The 20,378-nt window shown below is 42.8% G+C and overlaps 1 protein-coding gene and 2 non-coding genes across 3 annotated transcripts; 2 read left to right on the top strand and 1 right to left on the bottom strand.

Moving 5' to 3' along the window:
- Positions 1–229: 229 nt before the first annotated feature.
- CD70 (CD70 molecule) lies at positions 230–2,783 on the bottom strand. Its single transcript, XM_034997355.1, has 3 exons — positions 2,483–2,783; positions 1,677–1,710; positions 230–618 (listed from the first exon to the last, which is right to left on the bottom strand). Exons 1-3 carry the CDS (start codon positions 2,654–2,656, stop codon positions 230–232), a joined length of 597 nt encoding a protein of 198 aa, XP_034853246.1. The 5' UTR covers positions 2,657–2,783.
- Positions 2,784–9,074: 6,291 nt separating this feature from the next.
- Positions 9,075–9,180, top strand: LOC118006109. Its single transcript, XR_004677945.1, has one exon. It is a non-coding gene; the product is annotated as a U6 spliceosomal RNA (small nuclear RNA).
- Positions 9,181–19,618: 10,438 nt separating this feature from the next.
- LOC118006112 lies at positions 19,619–19,723 on the top strand. Its single transcript, XR_004677947.1, has one exon. It is a non-coding gene; the product is annotated as a U6 spliceosomal RNA (small nuclear RNA).
- The last annotated feature ends 655 nt before the right edge of the window (positions 19,724–20,378 follow it).

The raw sequence follows: 20,378 nt of genomic DNA, 5'->3' as shown, positions 1-20,378 counted from the left end.
ATTAACATAACAAAAGACACCTTGATCGCTCTCATCACTTAGGGAATTCCAAGGGTTTTCTGGCACTGGAGCCCCGTGCCAGAAATGAGGGCAAAGACCAAACAGATATTTATTATAAAGCACTATATTACAGAGATACACAAAGAAAAAAACATTTTTATTAGAGAAAGAAAAAAAAAAAAAGAGAAAACACACCCTCCCAACGGATCTGGGCCAAGAGGTGCAATAGTTAGGGGTGTACCCACTGAACCCCAAAAAAGGTCTCATCAGTGTTTGGGGATGGCAGCAGAGGTAGAGTGAGGTTGGTGCAGAGCGTGTCCCCTCGGGCCAACGGTGTCAGGCGCTGGGAGGTGACCACACAGCCTTCATGGAAGTTGAGGCGCAGCAGGCTAATGCTGTGGGCTGCTGGGGAGCAGATGCCCACTGTCAAGGTGGCCCTGGGGGGCATGGTGGCCCCCAGGGAGGACGAGCAGTTGGCCAGTGTCACTTGGATGTGCAGCCTATAGATGCCACTGCGCTGGACACGCAGCTGCCCGTTGTCCAGCTCCGGTCCTTGCACGAAGGAGCGGCCCAGGGCTGGGCCTCCCAGCCAGTGCAGCCTGCAGTCCTGCCGCCATCCTGGAGGCAGAGTGTCAGGGAGGTGGGAGGACGGAGGTTTAGGGAAACCGTGCTATAGCCCAGATGTCCAAAATTCCTCAGTTGAAACCTAACCCCCAAGGTCACGGTATTGGGTGGGACCTTTGGGAGGGGATGAGATCATGAGGGTGGAGCCCTCTCTCCCCCTGGTCGGCCACGTGAGGACACAGAGAAGAGACGGCCATCTAGAGACCAGGAAGCAGGTTCTCACTAGATACTGAATCTGCTGAGCTTTGATACTGGACTTCCAGCTTCCAGAAACGTGAGAAAGAAATGTGCTGTTACAAGCTACCCCATCTACCGTATTCTGTCCCAGCAGCCAGAGAAGTGCCAGAGAAGAAAAAGAACAGGGTTTCCCTCCATTACAAAATGGAACAAACACAGCATCTGAACCTCTGGGGAGGAGCTGGAAAGGCCTCATGGTGGGGAGGGTTAGAGGGAGGCTGGGAGGGGAACGGCCTCCCCACAGGCCACCAAACAGCTGGCTCTGTCACCACCTCCACCTCTTTGTTCTAAGGCCACCTTCTCAGGGACACCCGTTCCTGAGGACCCCACTGTCCGTGGCAAAACGAACCCCAGCATGCCCCAATCCCCTCCCCTGCTTAATTTTTCTGTAAAACCTATCAGAGGCGGGTTGTACCCTCTGTGGAATGCTGTGTATTTAGTGGGTTCATTTATTTACTGTCTGAGCCTATGGGTACGAGGGAAGCAGAGTTCTCTTCCCTGTTGGGGCACTTAGAACAGTGCCGGGCTCACAGAAGCTGCTCAGTTAAGGTCTGAGGGGTGAATGAAGGAATCTGGCGACCGACGACCAGGATGGGCGGTGTTTTAGTTCTCCCGAGGCAGAAGATAAAGTGTGAGGGACTGAGAAAGAGTAAGGTAGTAGAGAGCCAGAAACACACTGCCCCACCTCGCCTCTCTCTCTCTCCCTCTCTCTTTCTCTCTCTCCCTTTCTCTTGTTCTTTCTCTTTCTGTCTATCTCGATTTCTCTTTCTCTCTCCCTCTCTCTTTCTGCCCCCCACACAAGGACGAGGGGTTACCTGTGTGGTTCAGCTGGAGCTCAGCCATGTCCCGCTGGAAGAAAAGAAGAGAAAACCGGTGGGCACATAAGCATGAAGGTTTTAAGTTCCCCCTAAATGAAGACCTCTCTTTTCTCTGCTCGTCCTCCTACCCACTTCTCAACCCCTTGGACTGAATTGTGACTTTTTAAAAAAGATCTTTTAAAGAGGAAGTAGGTTTAGACTAAATACCCACACCTGCTCTCTCCGCTGCAAAGCCCCCCCGCCTGCGCAGCCCCCAAAGGGGATCCCTGTGGTGGGTTTACAGGGTTTCCAGAAGAGCGGTATGGGTCATCCTGCCCTCGGAGGCTCCGAACCCACCCTCTCCCGCCTTTGTGAAGCCCCCAGCAGCCTCTGAGTCAGCCTGCTGGGGGAACACCAAAGACGAGTCATTTTCCATGCTCACATCGGAAGCCCCTTTCTCAGCTGCAACCTCCCCACCCGGGATCCCCACCCGGGATTTACCTCCTGGGTTCAAGCGACATTCCCTATGCCCCAGCCCAGACATCCAGGGCAGCCATGCCCTATCTGCCTGCTCGGTCTCTGTCTCTGGCCCTATTCTCCTCCCACCTGATCTTCCTGGATGATTTTTCTCCATCTCATTCTGATTTTGTGTGTGTGTGTGTGGTCTTCTGTCTGTCAGTCTGAGCGCGGCTCTGCCTCGATCCCGTTCTCTTCCCGGCAGTTCACCTCCCCTCCGCGCCCCCACAAGGCTCCACCCGGAGGTCCCCAGGCTCCCGTAGCAGGTGGCAGGTTTGCATCTCTCTCCTCCTTCCTTCTGAACTTACCCCAGGTGACTCGAGCTGCGGCTGCTGCGCGAGGCGCTGGGTGCACAGGAAACAGTAGATCGCAACTACCACAACGCCCACCAGAGCGACCCTCTGGATGGACGCCCAGGGCAGGCGGGGCACCGGGCAGCCAGAACCCTCCTCTGCCATCATGGCCCTCAGCCAGCGCTGCATCGGCCCTGCCTCTGCTGGCAGGCTCGGGGCGAGCCACGGAGCCAGGAGAACAGGAAACGTCAGCCCTCACTCAGCTCGGAGGCCTCGGCCTGCCCAAACCTGCCTGGGACCCGCCCCACCCCACTCTGGGGATGTCCGTCCGGCAGAGGGGAGGGATTTGAGCTGTTCACCGAGCAGGGAAATCCCCTCCAGCTTCTGCCCATCCTCAGCTCCCAGCGGGGTGGTGGGCCAGGGATCCAACTGCTGCATTGCGCCCCTCAATCTTCCTATTTGGCTCCTTACCCTCACCTTCCTGGTGTTCATTCATTCATTCATTCATTCAACAAACTTTCACTGAGCAGCCCCTATGGACCAGATGCTGCACTGGGCTTTAGGGGTACAGCAAGCAGGCAGGGATGGCAGGGAGGCTCCCCAAATATCCTTGTGCTTCTCTCCACTTTCCCAGCCTCCCTGGCACGTTGTGGGGCCACGTGACTGACCTGCCCAAGAGAAGGAGAGTAGAAGCAGATGGCTGGTCACTTTGTTGGCCTGCTCTTATAAACCCCCCACAGCACCCTTCAGCTTTCTCTTCCTCTCAGAGGCCCCCTTTTCCTGATGGCCGCAGTGGGTTGAATAGTGTCTCCCCCCGCCCGCCCCAGGTTCATGTCTGCCTAGAACCTCAGTTGGTACGTGACCTCACTTGGTAACTGGGTCTTCGTGGTTGTAATTAGATGAGGTCATACTGGATTCCAGTGGGTCCTAGATCCAATGAATGGCATTTTGTAAGGAAAGGAGAGGACACACAGAGATGTAGAGGGAAGGTGGCCATGTGAAGATGGAGGTGGACATCAGAGGGATTCATCTACAAGCCAGGGAATGCCAAGGATTGTTCGGAACACCAGAAACCGGGAACAGGCAAGGAAGGATTCTTTTTCTTTTCTTTTCTTTTTTTTAAGATTTTAAAATTTATTTTATGAGAGAGAAAGAGTGCACAAGCAGGGGGAGCTGCAGAGGGAGAGGGAGAAGCAGGTTCCCCGCTGAGCTGGGAGCCCGAAGCGATGCAGGGCTCCATCCCAGATCCCAGGACACTGGGATCATGACGTGAGCCGAAGGCAGGCGCTTCGTCAACTGAGCCACCCAGGTGCCTCTGGAAGGATTCTTTCCTAAAGCCTTTGGCGGGAGCGAGGCCCTGTGGACACCTTGATTTCAGACATCTGGTCTCTAGAACTGTGACAGAATAAATTTCTGTTGTTTTAAGCCTCCCCATTTGCGGTGCCACAAGAATCCACTAACAAAGACGGGGCTACAAGCTGTAGAGAGATCACCTGGGCTGGTAGGATTGTGCCAAGGGCCGTCAGTATCAGTGAGATACCGATCTAAGCCTGCATTGGCGCCGCCCGAAAGCTGCTACCCACGCAATTCACAAGTGCACGTGGCTCTGTTCTAGGAAGCTTTACCTGTAGGCACCAGAATTTGAACATTTCCTTCCAAAGTGAGGAGTCACGAAGACCCGACCTGGAGGATGGATAGGGGGGCGGGATAGATTTCAGAGCTTGAGCCAACCACGTTGGCTGATGGGGAGGTGGGAGAGGGGCAAGGGGAAAGAGAGAAGGGAGTCAAACACGTTCAGAATCCTTGGGATGCAGGTGATTGGCATTTGCACCGTGGGACCAACAACTACTGAAGAAATTTCCTTCCTTAAAGCCCTAGGATTATGTCTGGGGGTTGGAGGGAGGCTCCCCAACCTCAAGCTCTCCTGAAAGCGGTGGCATGATCCTAGGAATTTTTTTTTTTTAAAGATTTTATTTATTTGACAGAGAGAGACACAGCGAGAGAGGGAACACAAGCAGGGGGAGTGGGAGAGGGAGAAGCAGGCTTCCCACAGAGCAGGGAGCCCGATGCGGGGCTCGATCCCAGGACCCTGGGATCATGACCTGAGCCGAAGGCAGACGCTTAACGACTGAGCCACCCAGGCGCCCCGATCCTAGGAATTTTTTCCATCCTTCTTTCTTATTGTTTGACACCCCCGCCGGGTTCTAAAGTCTAGCCCCAGCCATTAACCCAACCTCCAGAACCTCCAGTCCCCATTGTGTCATGTTCCCCGCAACGGATTTTTTTTTTTAAAGATTTTATTTAATTATTTGACAGAGAGAGCGCGCGAGAGAACACAAGCAGAGGGAGCAGCAGAGGGAAAGGGAGAAGCAGGCTTCCCGAGGAGCACGGAGCCCGATGCGGGGCTCGATCCCAGGACACTGAGATCATGACCTGAGCCAAAGGCAGATGCTTAACCAGCTGAGCCACCCAGGCGCCCCTCCCACAACGGACTTTTGATGGTTTCCTGCAATCCGACTGGTGTCCCTTCCCGATCGATCTCCATCTAGCCACGGTAAAACTAATTGCTACAGCGGGTGTTCAGGTACGAGGAATCTGCAGTCCCCCAACACACCTGGGTTCCAGTCTCCAGAAGGTCACATTTTAGCTTTGAGGTTTTGGGAAACTCATGCCATCATCAGCTTTTAAGGTCAATATTCCCATCCATCACGTGGGCTGTGATGAGGTTCAGAGGAAAGGTATGTGTGTAAGACCACAGCATGGTGCAAGTGCACACAGCAGGTGCTCAATAAAGGCCCACCCTCAATTTTGTTATTTTCACCCACAAAATACTCATTAGAAGAACGCACAAGGGCACGAACGGACAAGGACAATTCATGAAGAAAGGAACTCAAGTGACTTATAAACACAGAAAAAGGGCGTCAACCTCTCTGGGCAATAAATTGCAAATTACATCAATCAGCGGTTGACAGAAAAGCTTAAGAGATGGCCAAACCCACAGTAAATTCCAGCTGGATCAAAGATTTAAGTGTAAAAAGGAAAAAAAGAAACCAGGAAAACACCAAAAGTGTGGTGATTTCATAAAGATTCATCCTGGTGCAGTGATGTGTTAAGCATGTTTAAAAAACCCAAGAAGGTATAAAAGAGAGTGCTGAAATATTTCACATATAAATGAGTAATCGCTCCATTAAGAATAGCAATTTAAAGGAATACCCCCTCCCCCAACACACAGGCAAGATGAGAAACAAGAGTGAAAAAGGAAAGGTTGAGCAGACATTGATGATGATTCCTTTGAAGTATGAAATATAAGTGACGTCTTTAAGAAATGACTAATACTCTCTAGAAAACTCGAAACAGAAAAAGCAGTCGGCTCATAAAAAGAAATGCACATGTGCCTGAAATAGCATCGTATGATACGCTCTCTTTTCATAATAAAAGAATTTGGAAGTTAAAAGGCCATGGAATACACATTTTCATTTCCACCTATGAATTGGTAAAAGATCAAAGCGCTGGGTGATTTGCTGCGTTGCTGGCCTGTGGCTGAGAAGCATCCTCACAACTGGACGAGGGGATGTGAAATGGATCCAACTTTTGCAAGGGTGGGGTGTGGCAAGATGCACCTTCCTTTTCTACCAGCCCTGTACTTCAAGGATTTTATTTTGTAGGCACACTCTCACATCACAAACGCAGATGTTCACACATCAGTTTGATGTGGTGGGATTTGTAGTAACAAAAAGGTAAACAAAACCAACCCAAACACCCAGTCGTTATTGAGGGCTTATGCCTGTGCTAAGTAGAGGTCATTTTTTAAAAACTTTGCACGGTCCCGCAAAACGTGTCGTGCTATGACTTTTATCTTCCATAGCAGATCCACGTAGCAGAGAAGTTGGCGGAGGAGCTGTACCTGAGTTTGATCACACATTTGCATCACATGCCTGGGTTTTCCGCCCCCGCTGCTCTGAAATTACTGGACTGGGACATTAGGGGGGCTCCATCAATCGATCGCTCCCCAGTTCCGCTGGGTGGTGTGGGATGTTTGAGGAAGTTCTGAAACCAGAGCTTCCCCTACCTTCAAGCAAGAGTCTGGCTCCCTCCCCTTGCCAGCTAACTTTCTCTCTCCCTTATTACTCTGCTTCCGACGGCCACCGCCGCAGGGGAGGGAAGGGAGGAGAGGCGCCCCCCCACCCCGGGGGTGGGGGCAATCTGGATGCCGGGAAGTCTGATCACTTTCCTCCTGAGCTTGTCTTTCCCGGAATTGCAGATAGTTGCACTCATTCCATAGGTAGACTTTTCAGATTGTTTCTTTTGCTCAATAATATGCCTTTACATGTCCTCCTCCGCATCTTTTCAGGGTGGAGAGCTCATTTCTTTTTAGCGCTGAATAATATCCCATTGTCTGGATGTCCCGCAGTTTGTCCGTTCACCTACTGAACACTTGCTTCCAGATTTGGGCAATTATGAATAAAACTGCGTGCAGGTTTCTGTGCGGGTGTTAAGTTTTTCACCTCCTTTGGGTAAATGCTAAGGAGTGTGATTGCAGACTCATATAGTAAGAGTATGTTTAGCTTTGCGAGAAACTGCCAAACTGCCCTCCAAAATGATCCCAGGCTTCTTAACATGGTGGCTGGATCCTAAGAAGGCAAAACTGGAAGCTGCTGGTTGCAGGACCTCAGCCTGGAGGTGGCATGGTGTCACTCCACCATATTCTTTGGGTGAAAGCAAATCCGAAGATCAACCCAGATTCAAGGAAATGGGAAGTAGACTGACTCCATGACTTGCTGGGAGAAGTGACACGTATCTGCAGAGATGGGGGGAATGGCTGGGGATCATTTCTGCAGGCAGCCTACCAGAAAGCCAAAGCTCAAGCCTGAGAAACAGGAACTAATGTGGTTTTTAAACATTTCTATTTTTTCCCCAGTTTTATTGAGGTATGATTGACAAATAAAAATTGTATGCATTTGAGGTTGTACGATGTGTTTTTTTTTTTAACACGGATGATTTAATAGATGTTTGCACTGTGAAATGATCACCGCCATCAAATTAATGAACATATCCATCACCTCACAGTTACTATCTTGTTGGATTTTTGTGGTGAAAACACTCAAGATCTATTCCCTGAGCAATTTTTTTTTTAAAGATTGTATTTATCTGAGAGAGAGAAAGAGAGAGCACAAAAGGAGAGGGAGAAGCAGGCTCCCCGCTGAGCAGAGAGCCTGACACGGGGCTCAGTCCCAGGACCCTGAGATCTGGATCTGAGCTGAAGGCAGATGCTTAACCACTTAACCCACTGAGCCACCCAGGTGTCCTCCTTAGCAAATGATAAGTATACAACCCAGTGCTACTCATTATTTCCATCATTCTGCACACTAGATCCCCCAGAACTTAGCTGGCAGCCACTGGTCCACTTTTTAGTTGTATGAGTGGGGACTTTTTAAATTCCACACATAAGTGAGACCATACAGTGATTGTCTTTCTGCATCTGGCTTACTTCACTTAGCATAACGTCCTCTGGGTTCATCCACCTTGCCCTGAGAAACGAATGTGGTTTTAACTAACAACTTGACCAAGTCTCACGTTCAGTGTTCTGGGTCTGTGAAAAGCTAGACTGCCTACCCCCAGGTTCCTTGAAAAATCTGAACAGATGACTACCTGTTGTACCATATGTGTGATCAAGATATGATCAGCAGCAGACCTGTGACATGGGAGGGTCACCCTCTTGCGCTGAAGATCGTTTTCAGTGGCAAGGAAATGGAAAGTTGACCAACAGCGATTACTTTTGTTCAGAAAAGTACTTTCCTCTGAAAATAAGACATTTGGAACTGAGTGTTTGCTGACATGGTTTAGCTGCTCAGCGAAGCCATCTTTACTGGACCCAGGCTCTGCCTTTTCATTTTTGCCACCATCAGTGTGAAGGTTTATTTTTACTGGAGGTATAATTTCTACCCAATAAAATTCATCCATTTCAAGTGACAGTGTGCTGAGTTTTATCAAATGCATAAGGTCATATAATAATACCACGGTCGAGATCTAGAACATTTCTGTTGCCCTAGAAAGTTACCCCGTGACCCTTCTATAGTTGCTCTTCCCAATCTATCCCTAGGCAACCACCAACCTGCTTTCTGCCACTCTGGTTTTGCTTTTTCTACAATTTCATATAAATAGAATCATGTATTATGTAATCTTTCTGTGCTTGACATATTCCTCTTAGCATAATGTTTTTGATTCATTCATAATGTTATGTGTATCAATATTCTGTGCCCGTTTATTGCTGAGTAGTATTCCATTTATTTGTGCATTCATCAGCTGATGGGCATTTCTGCTGTTTTCAGTTTGGGGCTATGATGGATAACAATGCTACAAGCATTGTGTGTGGGTCTTCATGTGGGCATGTTATCATTTCTCTTGGGTAAATTCATAGGAGTGGGACTGCAGGTCGTATGCTAGGAGTATGTTCAATGTCGTGAGGAATTGCTGACCGTTTACCCAAGTGGCCATCCCATGTTGAGTTCCAGTGGCTCCATATCCTCAACAATACTTGGTCTGGGTAGTCATGTTAGTTTAAGCCATTCTAGCGATAATTTGCTGTCATTTAAATTTGCACTTCCCTGTGCTCGCTTTGGCAGCACATATACTAAAATTGAAATGATACAGAGAAGATTAGCATGCCCCTGCACAGGGATGACACACAAATTTGCAAAGCATTCCATATTTATGAATAAATAAATAAATAGACAAATAAATGAATGTGATGACTAGTGATATTAAGCGTCTTTTCTTTCTTTTTTTTTAACATTCACAATAGAAGTTTACTACATATCAAACATTTTAATGTCCTTAATGAAAAAGGCAAATACGAATCTAAAAATATAAACACAAGTCTTGGAAAGTTTATTTCATACAAATGACAAAGAATATATTAAAAATTAAGATAGAATAGAAGTAAAGTACCATTAGGCGTATCAAATTGGCAAATGTAAAGAATTATGGTAATACCCATTTTAAGGATTGGGCTTCTTGAAAATTCTTAGCACAACTTTTCCATTTGACAATTTGAAAATGAATATCAAAAGTCTTAATAATATTTTATGAAGCAGTTGTAGATCTAGAAATGTTAACTAAGGAAATGGTTAAAGTATTATCAAAATATTTAAATACAAAAGCACTCTCCAAAGGTTTTTTTTTAATTATACAATTTTCAATTACTTGAAAGTACAAAAATTGTTGATCAGTTAAATACCTCTTCTCATTCCTTGCCATGAAATACTATGCAACTATTACAAATGATATCGTAAAAATTTATTTTGCTATACAAATACTTGATTACAATGTGGTTTTAAAAAGAATAAATATATTAAGATTTTATTTTATGCTAATCTGCATAGTATTCTCTACATGTGAGAGTGATTATTTCTTGGTGGTAGGATCATAATTATTGTTTTCTTCTTTCTATGTAGCTGTATTTGATTTGGGTTTTTCTAAAATATAAATCATTCATTCTTTTCCTCATTGATTTTACATGTTCTAACATATGCCAAATTCTTACGCTTATATTTCTTATCTGTTTCTGAGCAAATAATATCAGGTAAAGAAAGTCTTCCTTCATTATTTTTTATTTTAAAAATATTTCTTTTTCTTTTTTAAGATTTTATTTATTTATTTATAGAGAGAGACAGCCAGAGAGGGAACACAAGCAGGGGGAGTGGGAGAGGGAGAAGCAGGCTCCCCGCTGAGCAGGGAGCCCGATGCGGGGCTCGATCCCAGGACCCTGGGATCATGACCTGAGCCGAAGGCAGACGCTTAACGACTGAGCCACCCAGGCGCCCACTTCACAAAGTTTTAAAAAAATTTTTATTTAAATTCAATTAACATATAATGTCTTATTGGTTTCAGAGGTAGAGGTCAGTGATTCATCAGTCTTACATAATACCCAGTGTTGCACATCTTTTCATATGTTCATTTGCCATCTGTATATCTTCTCTTGGACATAGCTATCCAAATTTTTGACAATTTTCTTTCTTTCTTTTTTTTTTTTTTAAAGATTTTATTTATTTATTTGACAGAGAGATAGCGAGAGCAGGAACACAAGCAGGGGGAGTGGGAGAGGGAGAAGCAGGCTTTCCGCTGAGCAGGGAGCCCGATGTGGGGCTGGATCCCAGGACCCTGGGATCATGACCTGAGCTGAAGGCAGATGCGGGTAACGACTGAGTCACCCAGGCGTTTCTTTCTTTCTTTCTTTCTTTCTTTCTTTCTTTCTTTCTTTCTTTCTTTCTTTCTTTCTTTCTTTCTTTCTTTCTTTCTTTCTTTCCTTTCTTTCTTCTTTCTTTCTTTCTTTCTTTCTTTCTTTCTTTCTTTCTTTCTTTCTTTCTTTCTTTCTTTCTTCTTTCTTTCTTCTTCTTTCTTCTTTCTCTTTCCTTCTCTCTTTCTTTCTTTCCTTCCTTCTTTCTTTGCTGAGGTTTTATCTTCTGTTTTTTTTAAAGATTTTATTTATTTATTTGAGAGAGAGAGAATGAGAGACAGAGAGCATGAGAGGGAGGAGGGTCAGAGGGAGAAGCAGACTCCCCGCTGAGCAGGGAGCCCGATGCGGGACTCGATCCCGTGACTCCAGGATCATGACCTGAGCCGAAGGCAGTGGCTTAACCAATTGAGCCACCCAGGCGCACTTATCTTCTAATTTTTGAGATGTAAGAATTCTTGATATATTCTGTGTACAAATTCCTTTTTAGATGCATGGCATAAGACATGTAAATATTTACTCCTGTGATTTTTAAAAAATTTTTCTTAATTGTATACTTAGAAGAGCAAATGTATGTATTTATTTATTTATTGGACAGAGAGAGAGAGAGAAAGCGCATGAGCACAAGCAGGGGGAGCAGGGAGGGAGAGGGAGAAGCAGGCTCTGGGCTGAGCAGAAAGTCTGATGGACCCTGGGATCATGACCAGAGCAGAAAGCAGGCGCTTGACCCACTGAGCCACTAGGTGTCCCAAGCAAATGTTTTTAATTACTTGCTTAAGTTTTTAGAAAGAGAGAGAGCAAGCACCTGAGTGGGAGTTGGGGGAGGGGCAAAGGGAGAGAAAGAGAATTGTAAGTAGGCTCTAGGCCCAGTGTGGAGCCCAACACGGGGCTCCATCTCACGACCCTGAAATCATGACCTGAGTCAAAAACCAAGAGTCGGACGCTTAGCCAACTGAGCCACCCAGGTTCCCCTAATGTTTTTAATTTTTGTATGGTCCACTGGATTCCTCTTTCATGGTTCATGCTTTTAGTGTTACTAAGTGTTCTCTACTTAATCCCTCATATGTTTACCTCTTCTCAGGGCCAAGGAATAGAGAGCAAGGAGTTCCGCTGAGTCAGGGCATGCCTGATGGATCTAGTCTTAGGGAACATTCAATCAATAACTTGATTGATATCTATTTAGTAATTATTTAATGAGCACTTACTCTGTGCCAGGCACTGTTAGACGCACTGGGGATACAATGGTAAAGAAAACCAAGTTTCTGCTCTATGGAATTTATGTTCCAGTGGTGATAAACAAGGAGCATCAGGTGCTCTGGGGGCCCCCAACCAGATCCTCTTTGCTAGGCCGTGACACCCAACCTCCAACTATTGTGGGGTGTTGGCTGCTCATGACTCATTCTTGTATTCTATTTCTCGAACAGAGTGATCTTGTTTGACAGATGTTACTTTGCCTGAGGATGCTATGAAAGTTGTTATCACCCACGCTGGGGGTAGCCCCTGGCCAATGACTGATTTAGGGATATAAACAGCCCATACTTCTTGTGTCTTTGGGCAGGAAAGTCTTTGTGATGCTGGTCATGCTCCAGAGCTACCTGTGAGATCAGGTGGAGGCAGGTTCTCTTCTCTTGCAATCACATCGACATGGCTAGCTTCTCCTCCTGCCCTATTCTTCGTCCTTCACTCTTCCACAGGTTTCTTCTGAGAGACCTCCTTCAGTAAACCACATACACAAATGGTTTTAGGAAACCCAACCTAAAACATTGGATGTCAAAAGGGGTCCTGGGAAAGGACTCTGACAGAGATTTTGGAATAGGGTCCCTCATTGGTCAGATGTCAGTGAGAACCCCATCCTTGGTGATACGGGGATTGTTGAGCACCCCGTCCCCAAGCTTAAGGCAGTGTGTTAATACTCTCTTTAGGATGAACTGGGATGGGATACAGGAGGAAGGAGATGCACTCATTTGTGCCATATCTCTGGTGTTTGAGAATTAGGGGGACAGATAACTAAAAAGACTGCAACTGGGTGGTTACTGCTGAGCAACACTGATGTTTTGAAGAGAGAGAAGAACTGGCTCATATATTAATAACCAATTCAGGGTGTAGTGCAAGAGTCTGGGTGCTCCCTTGGCAGCATCTACAAAGGTCCTCGCCTGCAGTGCAGGTAAGGCAGAGGTGGGCACCAGACTCACAACATAATGGTAAGGGTTGCAGAATTTCAGTGAAGGTTGTTTTTGCTATTGAAGCAAGTTTCCAACATCAAAGTCGGGGTCCTGATGGGGAATGAGTAGTAATGCAAGTCCCCGGGCAGGTGCATTTGAAAACTTTGAGCCTCCACCTTCCCTTGAGCCTGAGTAAAGGAGAAACACAGGAGGAAAACTGAGTTTTCCCCAAATACAGACATACGCACATGTGAAGAAAGCCAGAGATTGGAGGGGGCACCTGCAAGTCAAAAAACACTGAAGATTGCCACCAGAAGCTGGAAGAAACTAGGCAAGCTCTTTCCCTACAGTCTTCACAGGGAGTATGGCCCTGCTGACACTTAGGTATTGGACTTCTGGCTTCTACAACTGTGAGACAATAATTCCCCATTGTTTTAAGCCACCGAGTTTGTGGTGTTTTGTTATGGTGGCCCTAGGAAACAATATAGTGAAGAATGGTGGAAAAGGCATATTAATAGCACAATTGGTAGTAGCTATAAATGTGTGAATTTCCATAGCCCCAAGGTGGGATTCAATGACCATAATTTGTTTCTCCATAATCAGCAGAATTTCATGTTACCTGTCTTAAACCTAAAGGTTTCAGCTAATGAACTGATCATTAATATTTTACTTCTCTGATATCACTTCATGACCTGTGTTTGGATCTTCAGTGTCACACACACCTTTGTTTTTCTGAATGAATACTGAACCTCTCCCTCTCCCCCCAAAACGCATGTTTCAATCTTTTTCAAATGTAATAGGCTTTGAAGTTGACCTGCCAGCATAAGGCTCACCTCTTCCTATGGGTCACAAAGCAAATCTGAGAAAGAATGTTGAGGGGGAATATTGAGTCCTTGGGGATAAACAGCCTCTAGTTTTGGTTAAAAAAAAAACTGAGGTGTGATGTTCCCAGATTCCTAGTGGGAGGGCAGCCTCCTCCCTTCTTCCTGCAGTGCATTGTGGCTCTTAGAGATGACACATTCTTGTTTCAAAGTTTTGAGTCTGCAGTCTTTTGTTTTTTCTTGCCTAATTGCTCTGGCTGGAACTTCCAGTACTATGTTTAATAGAACAGGCAAAAGTAGGCATCCTTGTCTTATTCCTGGTCTTTCATGATCAAGTATGATATTAGCTGTGGGTTTCTCATAGGTAGCCTTTATTATGTTAAGGAAGCTCTTGTAGTCCTTGTTTATTGAGTGTTTTTGTCATGAAAGGGTGCTGGATTTTGTCAAAAGCTTTTTCGGCATCACTTGGAATGATAATGTGTTTTCCCCCTTCATTTTATCAATTTGGTATATTACATGGATTTATTTTTGCATGTTGAACCATTCTTGCATTCTGGAAATAAATCCCATTTGCTCATGGGTAGATAATCCTTTTAATATGCTACCAGCTTTGGTTTGCTAGTATTTTGTTGTGAATTTTTACATCTATATTCATAAGGGATATTGTTCTGTAGTTCTCTTTTCTTGTGATGCCATTGTTTGGTTTGGGTAGCAAGGTAATGCTGTTCTCAGAAGTATTTTCTCTTTTTCAAATTTTTTTGGAGGAATTTGAGAGAGATTGGTGCTTACTCTTCATTAAATGTTTGGTAGAATTCACCATTGAAATCATCTAGTTCTGGGCTTTTCTTTGTTGGTAGGTTTATGATTAGTGGTTTAACCTCCTTAGTTGTTACAGTTCTACTCAGATGTTCTTTTTCATCTTGAGTCAATTTTGGTGGGTTATATATTTCTAAAAATCTATGCATTTAATCTAGGCTATCTAATTTGTTAGTGTAGAATTTTTCATAGTGTTCCCTTAAAATACTTTTTATTTTTGTAGATTCAGTAGTAATGCCCCCACATTCATTTCTAATTTTGGTAATTTGAGTCTCTCCTCTGTCTCTGTCTCTCTCTCTTTCCCATGAATCTAGCTAAATGTCAGTTTTGCTGACTTTTTCAAATAATAAATTTTTGGTTTTATTGATACTCTCTGTTGTTTTTCTATTCTCTATTTTATTTATGTCTGCCCTAATCTTTATTTTGTCCTTTATTCTGTGGGTCTCATTGTTTTTTTAATTTTTTAATTTTTATTTTATTTTTTTAAAAGATTTTATTTATCCATTCATGAGAGACAGAGACAGAGGGAGAAGCAGGCTCCCCGTGGAGCAGGGAGCCCGATGCGGGACTCGATCCCAGGACCCTGGGATCATGACCCAAGTCGAAGGCAGACGCTTAACCGACTGAGCCACCCAGGCGTCCCTCTGTGGGTCTCATTGTAACTTGACATTCCTTTTCTAGTTCCTCAAGGTATGCAGTGAAATTATTGATTTGAGATCTTTTTTAAAATATATGCATCTACATCTATAAATATCCCTCTTAATACTGCTTTTGCTGCATCCTATTCATTTTGGTATGTTGTGCTTTAATTTTCATTCATTTTAAGATATTTTCTAACTTCTCTTATGATTTCTTCTTTGACACGTTAGTTGTTTAAAATTGTGCTGCTTAATTTCTACATATTTGTGAAATTTCCAGTTTTCCTTCTGTTATTCATTTCTGGTTTTACTCCCTTGTGAATAGAAAAAATGCTGTATATGGATTTGGTCTTTAAAAATTTATTAAGACTTCTTTTGTGGCACAACATATGGTCTATCCTGTATAATGTTGAATGCACTTGAGAAGGATATGTATTCTGCTAGTGTTAAGCCAAGTGCTCTGTATATCTGTGAGGTCTAATTGGTTTATTGTGTTGTTCAAATTTTCTGTTTCCTTATTGATCTATCTGATTGTTATAGTCATTATTGAGAGTGGTGTATTAAAGTCTACAACTGTTATTGTCAAACTGTCTAGTCTTGCTTCAGTTCTTTCAATATTTGCTTCCTATATTTGGGGGCTCTTGTGTTAAGTGCGTATATGTTTATTATTGTTATATCTTTTTGCTATTTTGAACCTCTATCGATATATAATGTTCTTCTTTGTGTCTTGTGATCTTTTTGATTTAAGGCCTATTTTGTTTGACAATAATATAGCCTCTCAGCTCTCCTTTGGAACATTTTGGATGGAATATCTTTTACCATCATTTTACTTTCAACCTTTGTGTGTCTTTGCATGTAGAGTGAGTCTCTTGTGGACAGATGGAACATGTTTTTTTGTTTGTTTTTGCTTTTGTTTTCCTTTTTTTGCCAATGTGCCAGTCTCTTCCTTTTAATAGGAAAGTTTAATCCATTTACATTTAAAGCATTTACTGATAAGGAAGAATTTCCTTCTGTAATTTGGCTATTTGTTACATGTTTTGTTCCTCATTTCCTCTATTACAGACTTTTTTGATTTTTAGTTGACTTTTCATAGTGTACTAATTTGATTTCCCTTATTTTTCCTCTTTCTTTCTTTGCTTCTTTTCCTTCCTTTTTTAAAAAATTTTATTCTCTTAGTGGTTATCTTGGGGATTACAATTAACATTTTAACCTCATAGCAACCTAGTTTTAATAATACCAACTTATTTTCAATAGTATAAAAACATTTTGCTCCTATACATCTCTGTCCCTCCTTTATATTGTTATTGTCACAGATTGAATTTTTTTGAAGATTTCATTTATTTATTTGTGTGTGTGAGAGAGAGAACACAAGCAAGGGGAGCAGCAGGCAGAGGGAGAAGCAGGCTTCCCACTGAGCAGAAAGCCCGATGTGAGACTTGATCCCAGGGCCCTGGGATCATGACCTGAGCTGAAGACAGAGGCTTAACCGATTGAGCCATCCAGGTGCCCCACAGATTGCATTTTTATTCATTGTGTTCCCTTTAACATGTGGTATTGTTTTGTGCATTTGCCTTTGAAATGAAAGGTTGGTTTAACATTAAAAATCAATTATCATAATTCATTACGTGAGCATAATAAAGGGAAAAAAATAACATCTCAAAAGACACAGAGGGAGCATTTAATAAATTCAGCATCCTTTAATGATAAAAACTTACAGCAATCTAGAAATAGAATATTCTCCATCTGCTAAAGAATATCAACAAAATATCTAAAACAACAACATAGTTAAGGGTGGGCAATTGAAATTGGAATTGCTACGACCACTTCTTATTAATACGGCACTGAAGTCTTAGCTAGTACAATAAAACAAAAGAAAGAAGCAAAAGGATTGAAAAAGAAGAAATAGAAGTCATTACTTACAGATTACATTATTATGTAGGTAGAAAACAAAAAGAAACTATATATAGATTTAATAAAATAATTTAGCAAGGTCACTGGTTATAAAATCAAAATAGAAAAATCAGTGGTGTTTCTATGTATCAACATGTCTAGAAAAAGACTTTGAAAATTATACCATTTATAAGAGCATCAAAAAACATAAGATACTTGTGACTAAATCTAAGTAAAGTACTGTAAGAATTCTACACACAAAACTATAAGACATTATTGAGGAAATTAAGTAAAATCTAAATAAAAATAAGGATATACTGTGGTCATGGATTGGAAGACAATATCGTGAAAACATTAATTCTACACCAACATCTATTGATCTATAGATTCAGTGCAATCTCAGCAATATCTCAGCAGGGTGTGTGTGTGTGATGCTGATTCAAAAAACACATGGAAATGCAAATGACCAAAAATAGCCAGGATGATCTTCAAGAAGAAAAACAAAATGGAGAGTTACTCTTCCAGATATTAAGACCTATCATAAGGCTACAGTAATTTAGACAATGTGGTGTTAGTGCATGGATGGACTACAATCCAGGTGGGTTGTAAATATAAAAGTGAAAGGTAAAACAATAAAGTTTAAAGAAAGAGAAGATTTATATTCTTACAGGAGAATATTTACTTATGTTAGGGCAAGCAAAGATTTTTTAAAAACAGAACACAAAAATATTATAAATGTAAAGGAAGATATTAAATTTATTATTAAATTAAATATTATTCTTAGAGTATATTAAAAGTAAGATCTGTATTTCCAATTTAGAGAATGAAAAGGTAATCTACAGAGTGAGAAAGAAGATTTGCAAAAATGTAATTGACAAAAGGGCTCACTTCCAGATTATAATAAAGAATTCCTATAAATCAAAAAGAAAAAGGATGCCTGGGTGGCTCAGGTCATGATCCCAGGGGAGTCTGCTTCTCTCTCTCTCTCTCTCTCTTGCTCCCTCTGCCCCTCCCCTCTGCTTATTCACGCTCTCTCTCTCTCAAATAAATAAATAAATAAATAAAATCTTTAAAAAAAGACAACCCATTTAAAAAAGGGCCAAAAGATGTGACCCAATGCTTCACATAAAACAATATATAAATGAACAATAAACATGAAGGGGTGCTCAACCATATTAACCATCAGGAAAATGCAATTTAAAACTACGAGGGGATGGGGGTGCCTGGCTGGCTCAGTCAGTGGAGCGTACGACTCTTGATCTTGGGGTTGTGAGTTCGAGCCCCATGTTGGGTTTAGAGATTACTTAAAAATAAAATCTCTAAAAAAAAAACTACAAAACTACAAGGGATCCCATTACAGAACACCTAAAATGGAAGGCTGACAACACTGGGTTTGTTGGTGTGATATGAAGCGATCGGAACTTTCATGCTTGGCAGGTTTGGTGATATAGGGACACCTGCTTTGGAAAATTGGCATCATCTAATAAAGTTGAGCATAGGAAAATCCACTCCTAGATAGATACTCAGCACAAATGTACACATATGGTCACTAAAAGGCACAAAAATGCACCAATTTTATTTGTAAATGTGTGCAAAAGTTCTCATAAAAATATTAGTGAGCGCTCAGTAAAGATGAAAAGGCCTTTAAGGAAAATGGCACCACCATAAAGGAAAGGTGCTCAGGAATCATTGGGGAAAGGCAAGTAAAAACCATAGCGAGATATCATCTCACAGCGTTACGATGGCTACAACCAATCCAACGTGAACTCCCAGACAAAAGACACCAGGTCTGAGGATGTGGAGAAACTGGAACCTTGTTCACTTCTGGTGGTGGGAATGCAACACGGCGCTGTGCCATGGAAAGCAGTGTGGAGGCTCCCCAAACATTGATGGAACTACCTTCCCATCCAGCACCCTACTCCTGGGTATAAACCCCAAGGAATTGAAATCAGGATCTCCAAGAGATACCTACACTTCTACGTTCATTGAAGCGTTATTTACAGAGGCAAAGGCCTGGTGGATGAGTGGATAAAGGACATGTGGTGTATACATACAATGGAATATTGTTCAGCCGTAAGGAAAAAGTTAATTCTGCCACTTACTACACGAAATAAGGCAGACACAAAAGGACAAAGATGATTCCACTTACCTGAGGGACTTGGTAGTCAAATGTATAGAGATAGCAAGTGGCAATGATGATTGCCAGGGGCTGGGGGAGGGAGGGAAGGGGAGCTGGTGTTTAATGGGTATACAGTTTCAGTTATGGAGGATGGGTAAGTCCTAGAGACCTACTATAAAGCATAATGCGTATACTTAACAATACTGTATTGTATACTTAAAAAAAATTTTTTTTAAATTTTATTTATTTAGTTATTTGAGGGGGGGAAGCACGAGCAGGGGGAAGGGCAGGGGCGGGGAGACTCCAGCAGACTCCTCACTGAGCCCAGAGCCCCACGTGGGGCTCGATTGCACCACCCTGAGATCATGACCTGAGCCGAAACTGTGAGTCAGTTGCTTAACGGACTGAGCCACCCAGGGCCCCAAAAATTTTGTTTAAAGAGGATAGCTCTTATAGTAACTGTTCTTATCATGCTTGCTTGGGCAGAACATATACTAAAACTAAAACAATACAGAGAAGATTAGCATGGCCCCTGCACAAGGATGACATGCAAGTTCGCGAAGTGTTCCATGTTAAAAACAAAGTTCTTATCACACACAAATAAAGAAGGAAAGAGGAAACTTTTAGAAGTGATGGTCAAGCTTTTGACATTGTGGTGATAGTTTCATGGGTGTTTACTTGTCTTTAAACTCATCAATATGTAATATTATATATATACAGCATTTTTGCATATCAGTCATACCTCAGAGAAAAAAACAAATGTAGGGTTTTTTAAACCACTAACATAAAGTGAACTCACAATTCTTTGTTAGTTTTTGTTGGCTTCTTGTCATACTTGAGTTAGTTTTGTTCCTTTTGATGAATAATTTCCATTTTTTGAAGAATAGAAAAAAGATATTTATCCTAAAAATATTTTTGGTCAAATAAATGTCTTTACATGAGATTATCTGTGATTTTAAATAAACATTACACATTAAAATTTTTTTTTTACCAAAAATCTCACTTTGACTGCTGTTCGGAGAATAGCCTGAAGGGGGCGAGAGTGGATACAGGAAGAACTATCAGGAGGCTTCTGGAGGTGAACCGTTGAGAGCTTTAGACTCTTGACAGGTTGAACCTACACATGAAGGTGCCTAAGGAAATGGCCAAAAGAGTAAGAACAGAATACATCATTTCTGAGGTAAGTAGAAGAAAAAACTGGAATGAGAAAAAAATCCGAGATAAGGCAAGGA

The sequence above is a fragment of the Mirounga leonina genome, unplaced genomic scaffold (assembly GCF_011800145.1).
Source record: "Mirounga leonina isolate KUSES-001 unplaced genomic scaffold, KU_Mleo_1.0 Mir_94, whole genome shotgun sequence".
NCBI lineage: Eukaryota > Metazoa > Chordata > Mammalia > Carnivora > Phocidae > Mirounga > Mirounga leonina.
Note: the sequence above shows the minus strand (reverse complement) of the source record. Positions and strands in the feature narration are given on the sequence as shown.

Bases quoted from the DNA above. Each gene is read 5' to 3' on its own strand.
- CD70 (XM_034997355.1), bottom strand. From the start codon at position 2,656: ATGCAGCGCTGGCTGAGGGCCATGATGGCAGAGGAGGGTTCTGGCTGC. The intron at 1,711-2,482 runs GTAAGTTCAGAA...CTTTTCTTCCAG, and splicing joins CGCAGCTCGAGTCACCTGGG to CGGGACATGGCTGAGCTCCA. The intron at 619-1,676 runs GTAACCCCTCGT...CTCTGCCTCCAG, and splicing joins GCTCCAGCTGAACCACACAG to GATGGCGGCAGGACTGCAGG.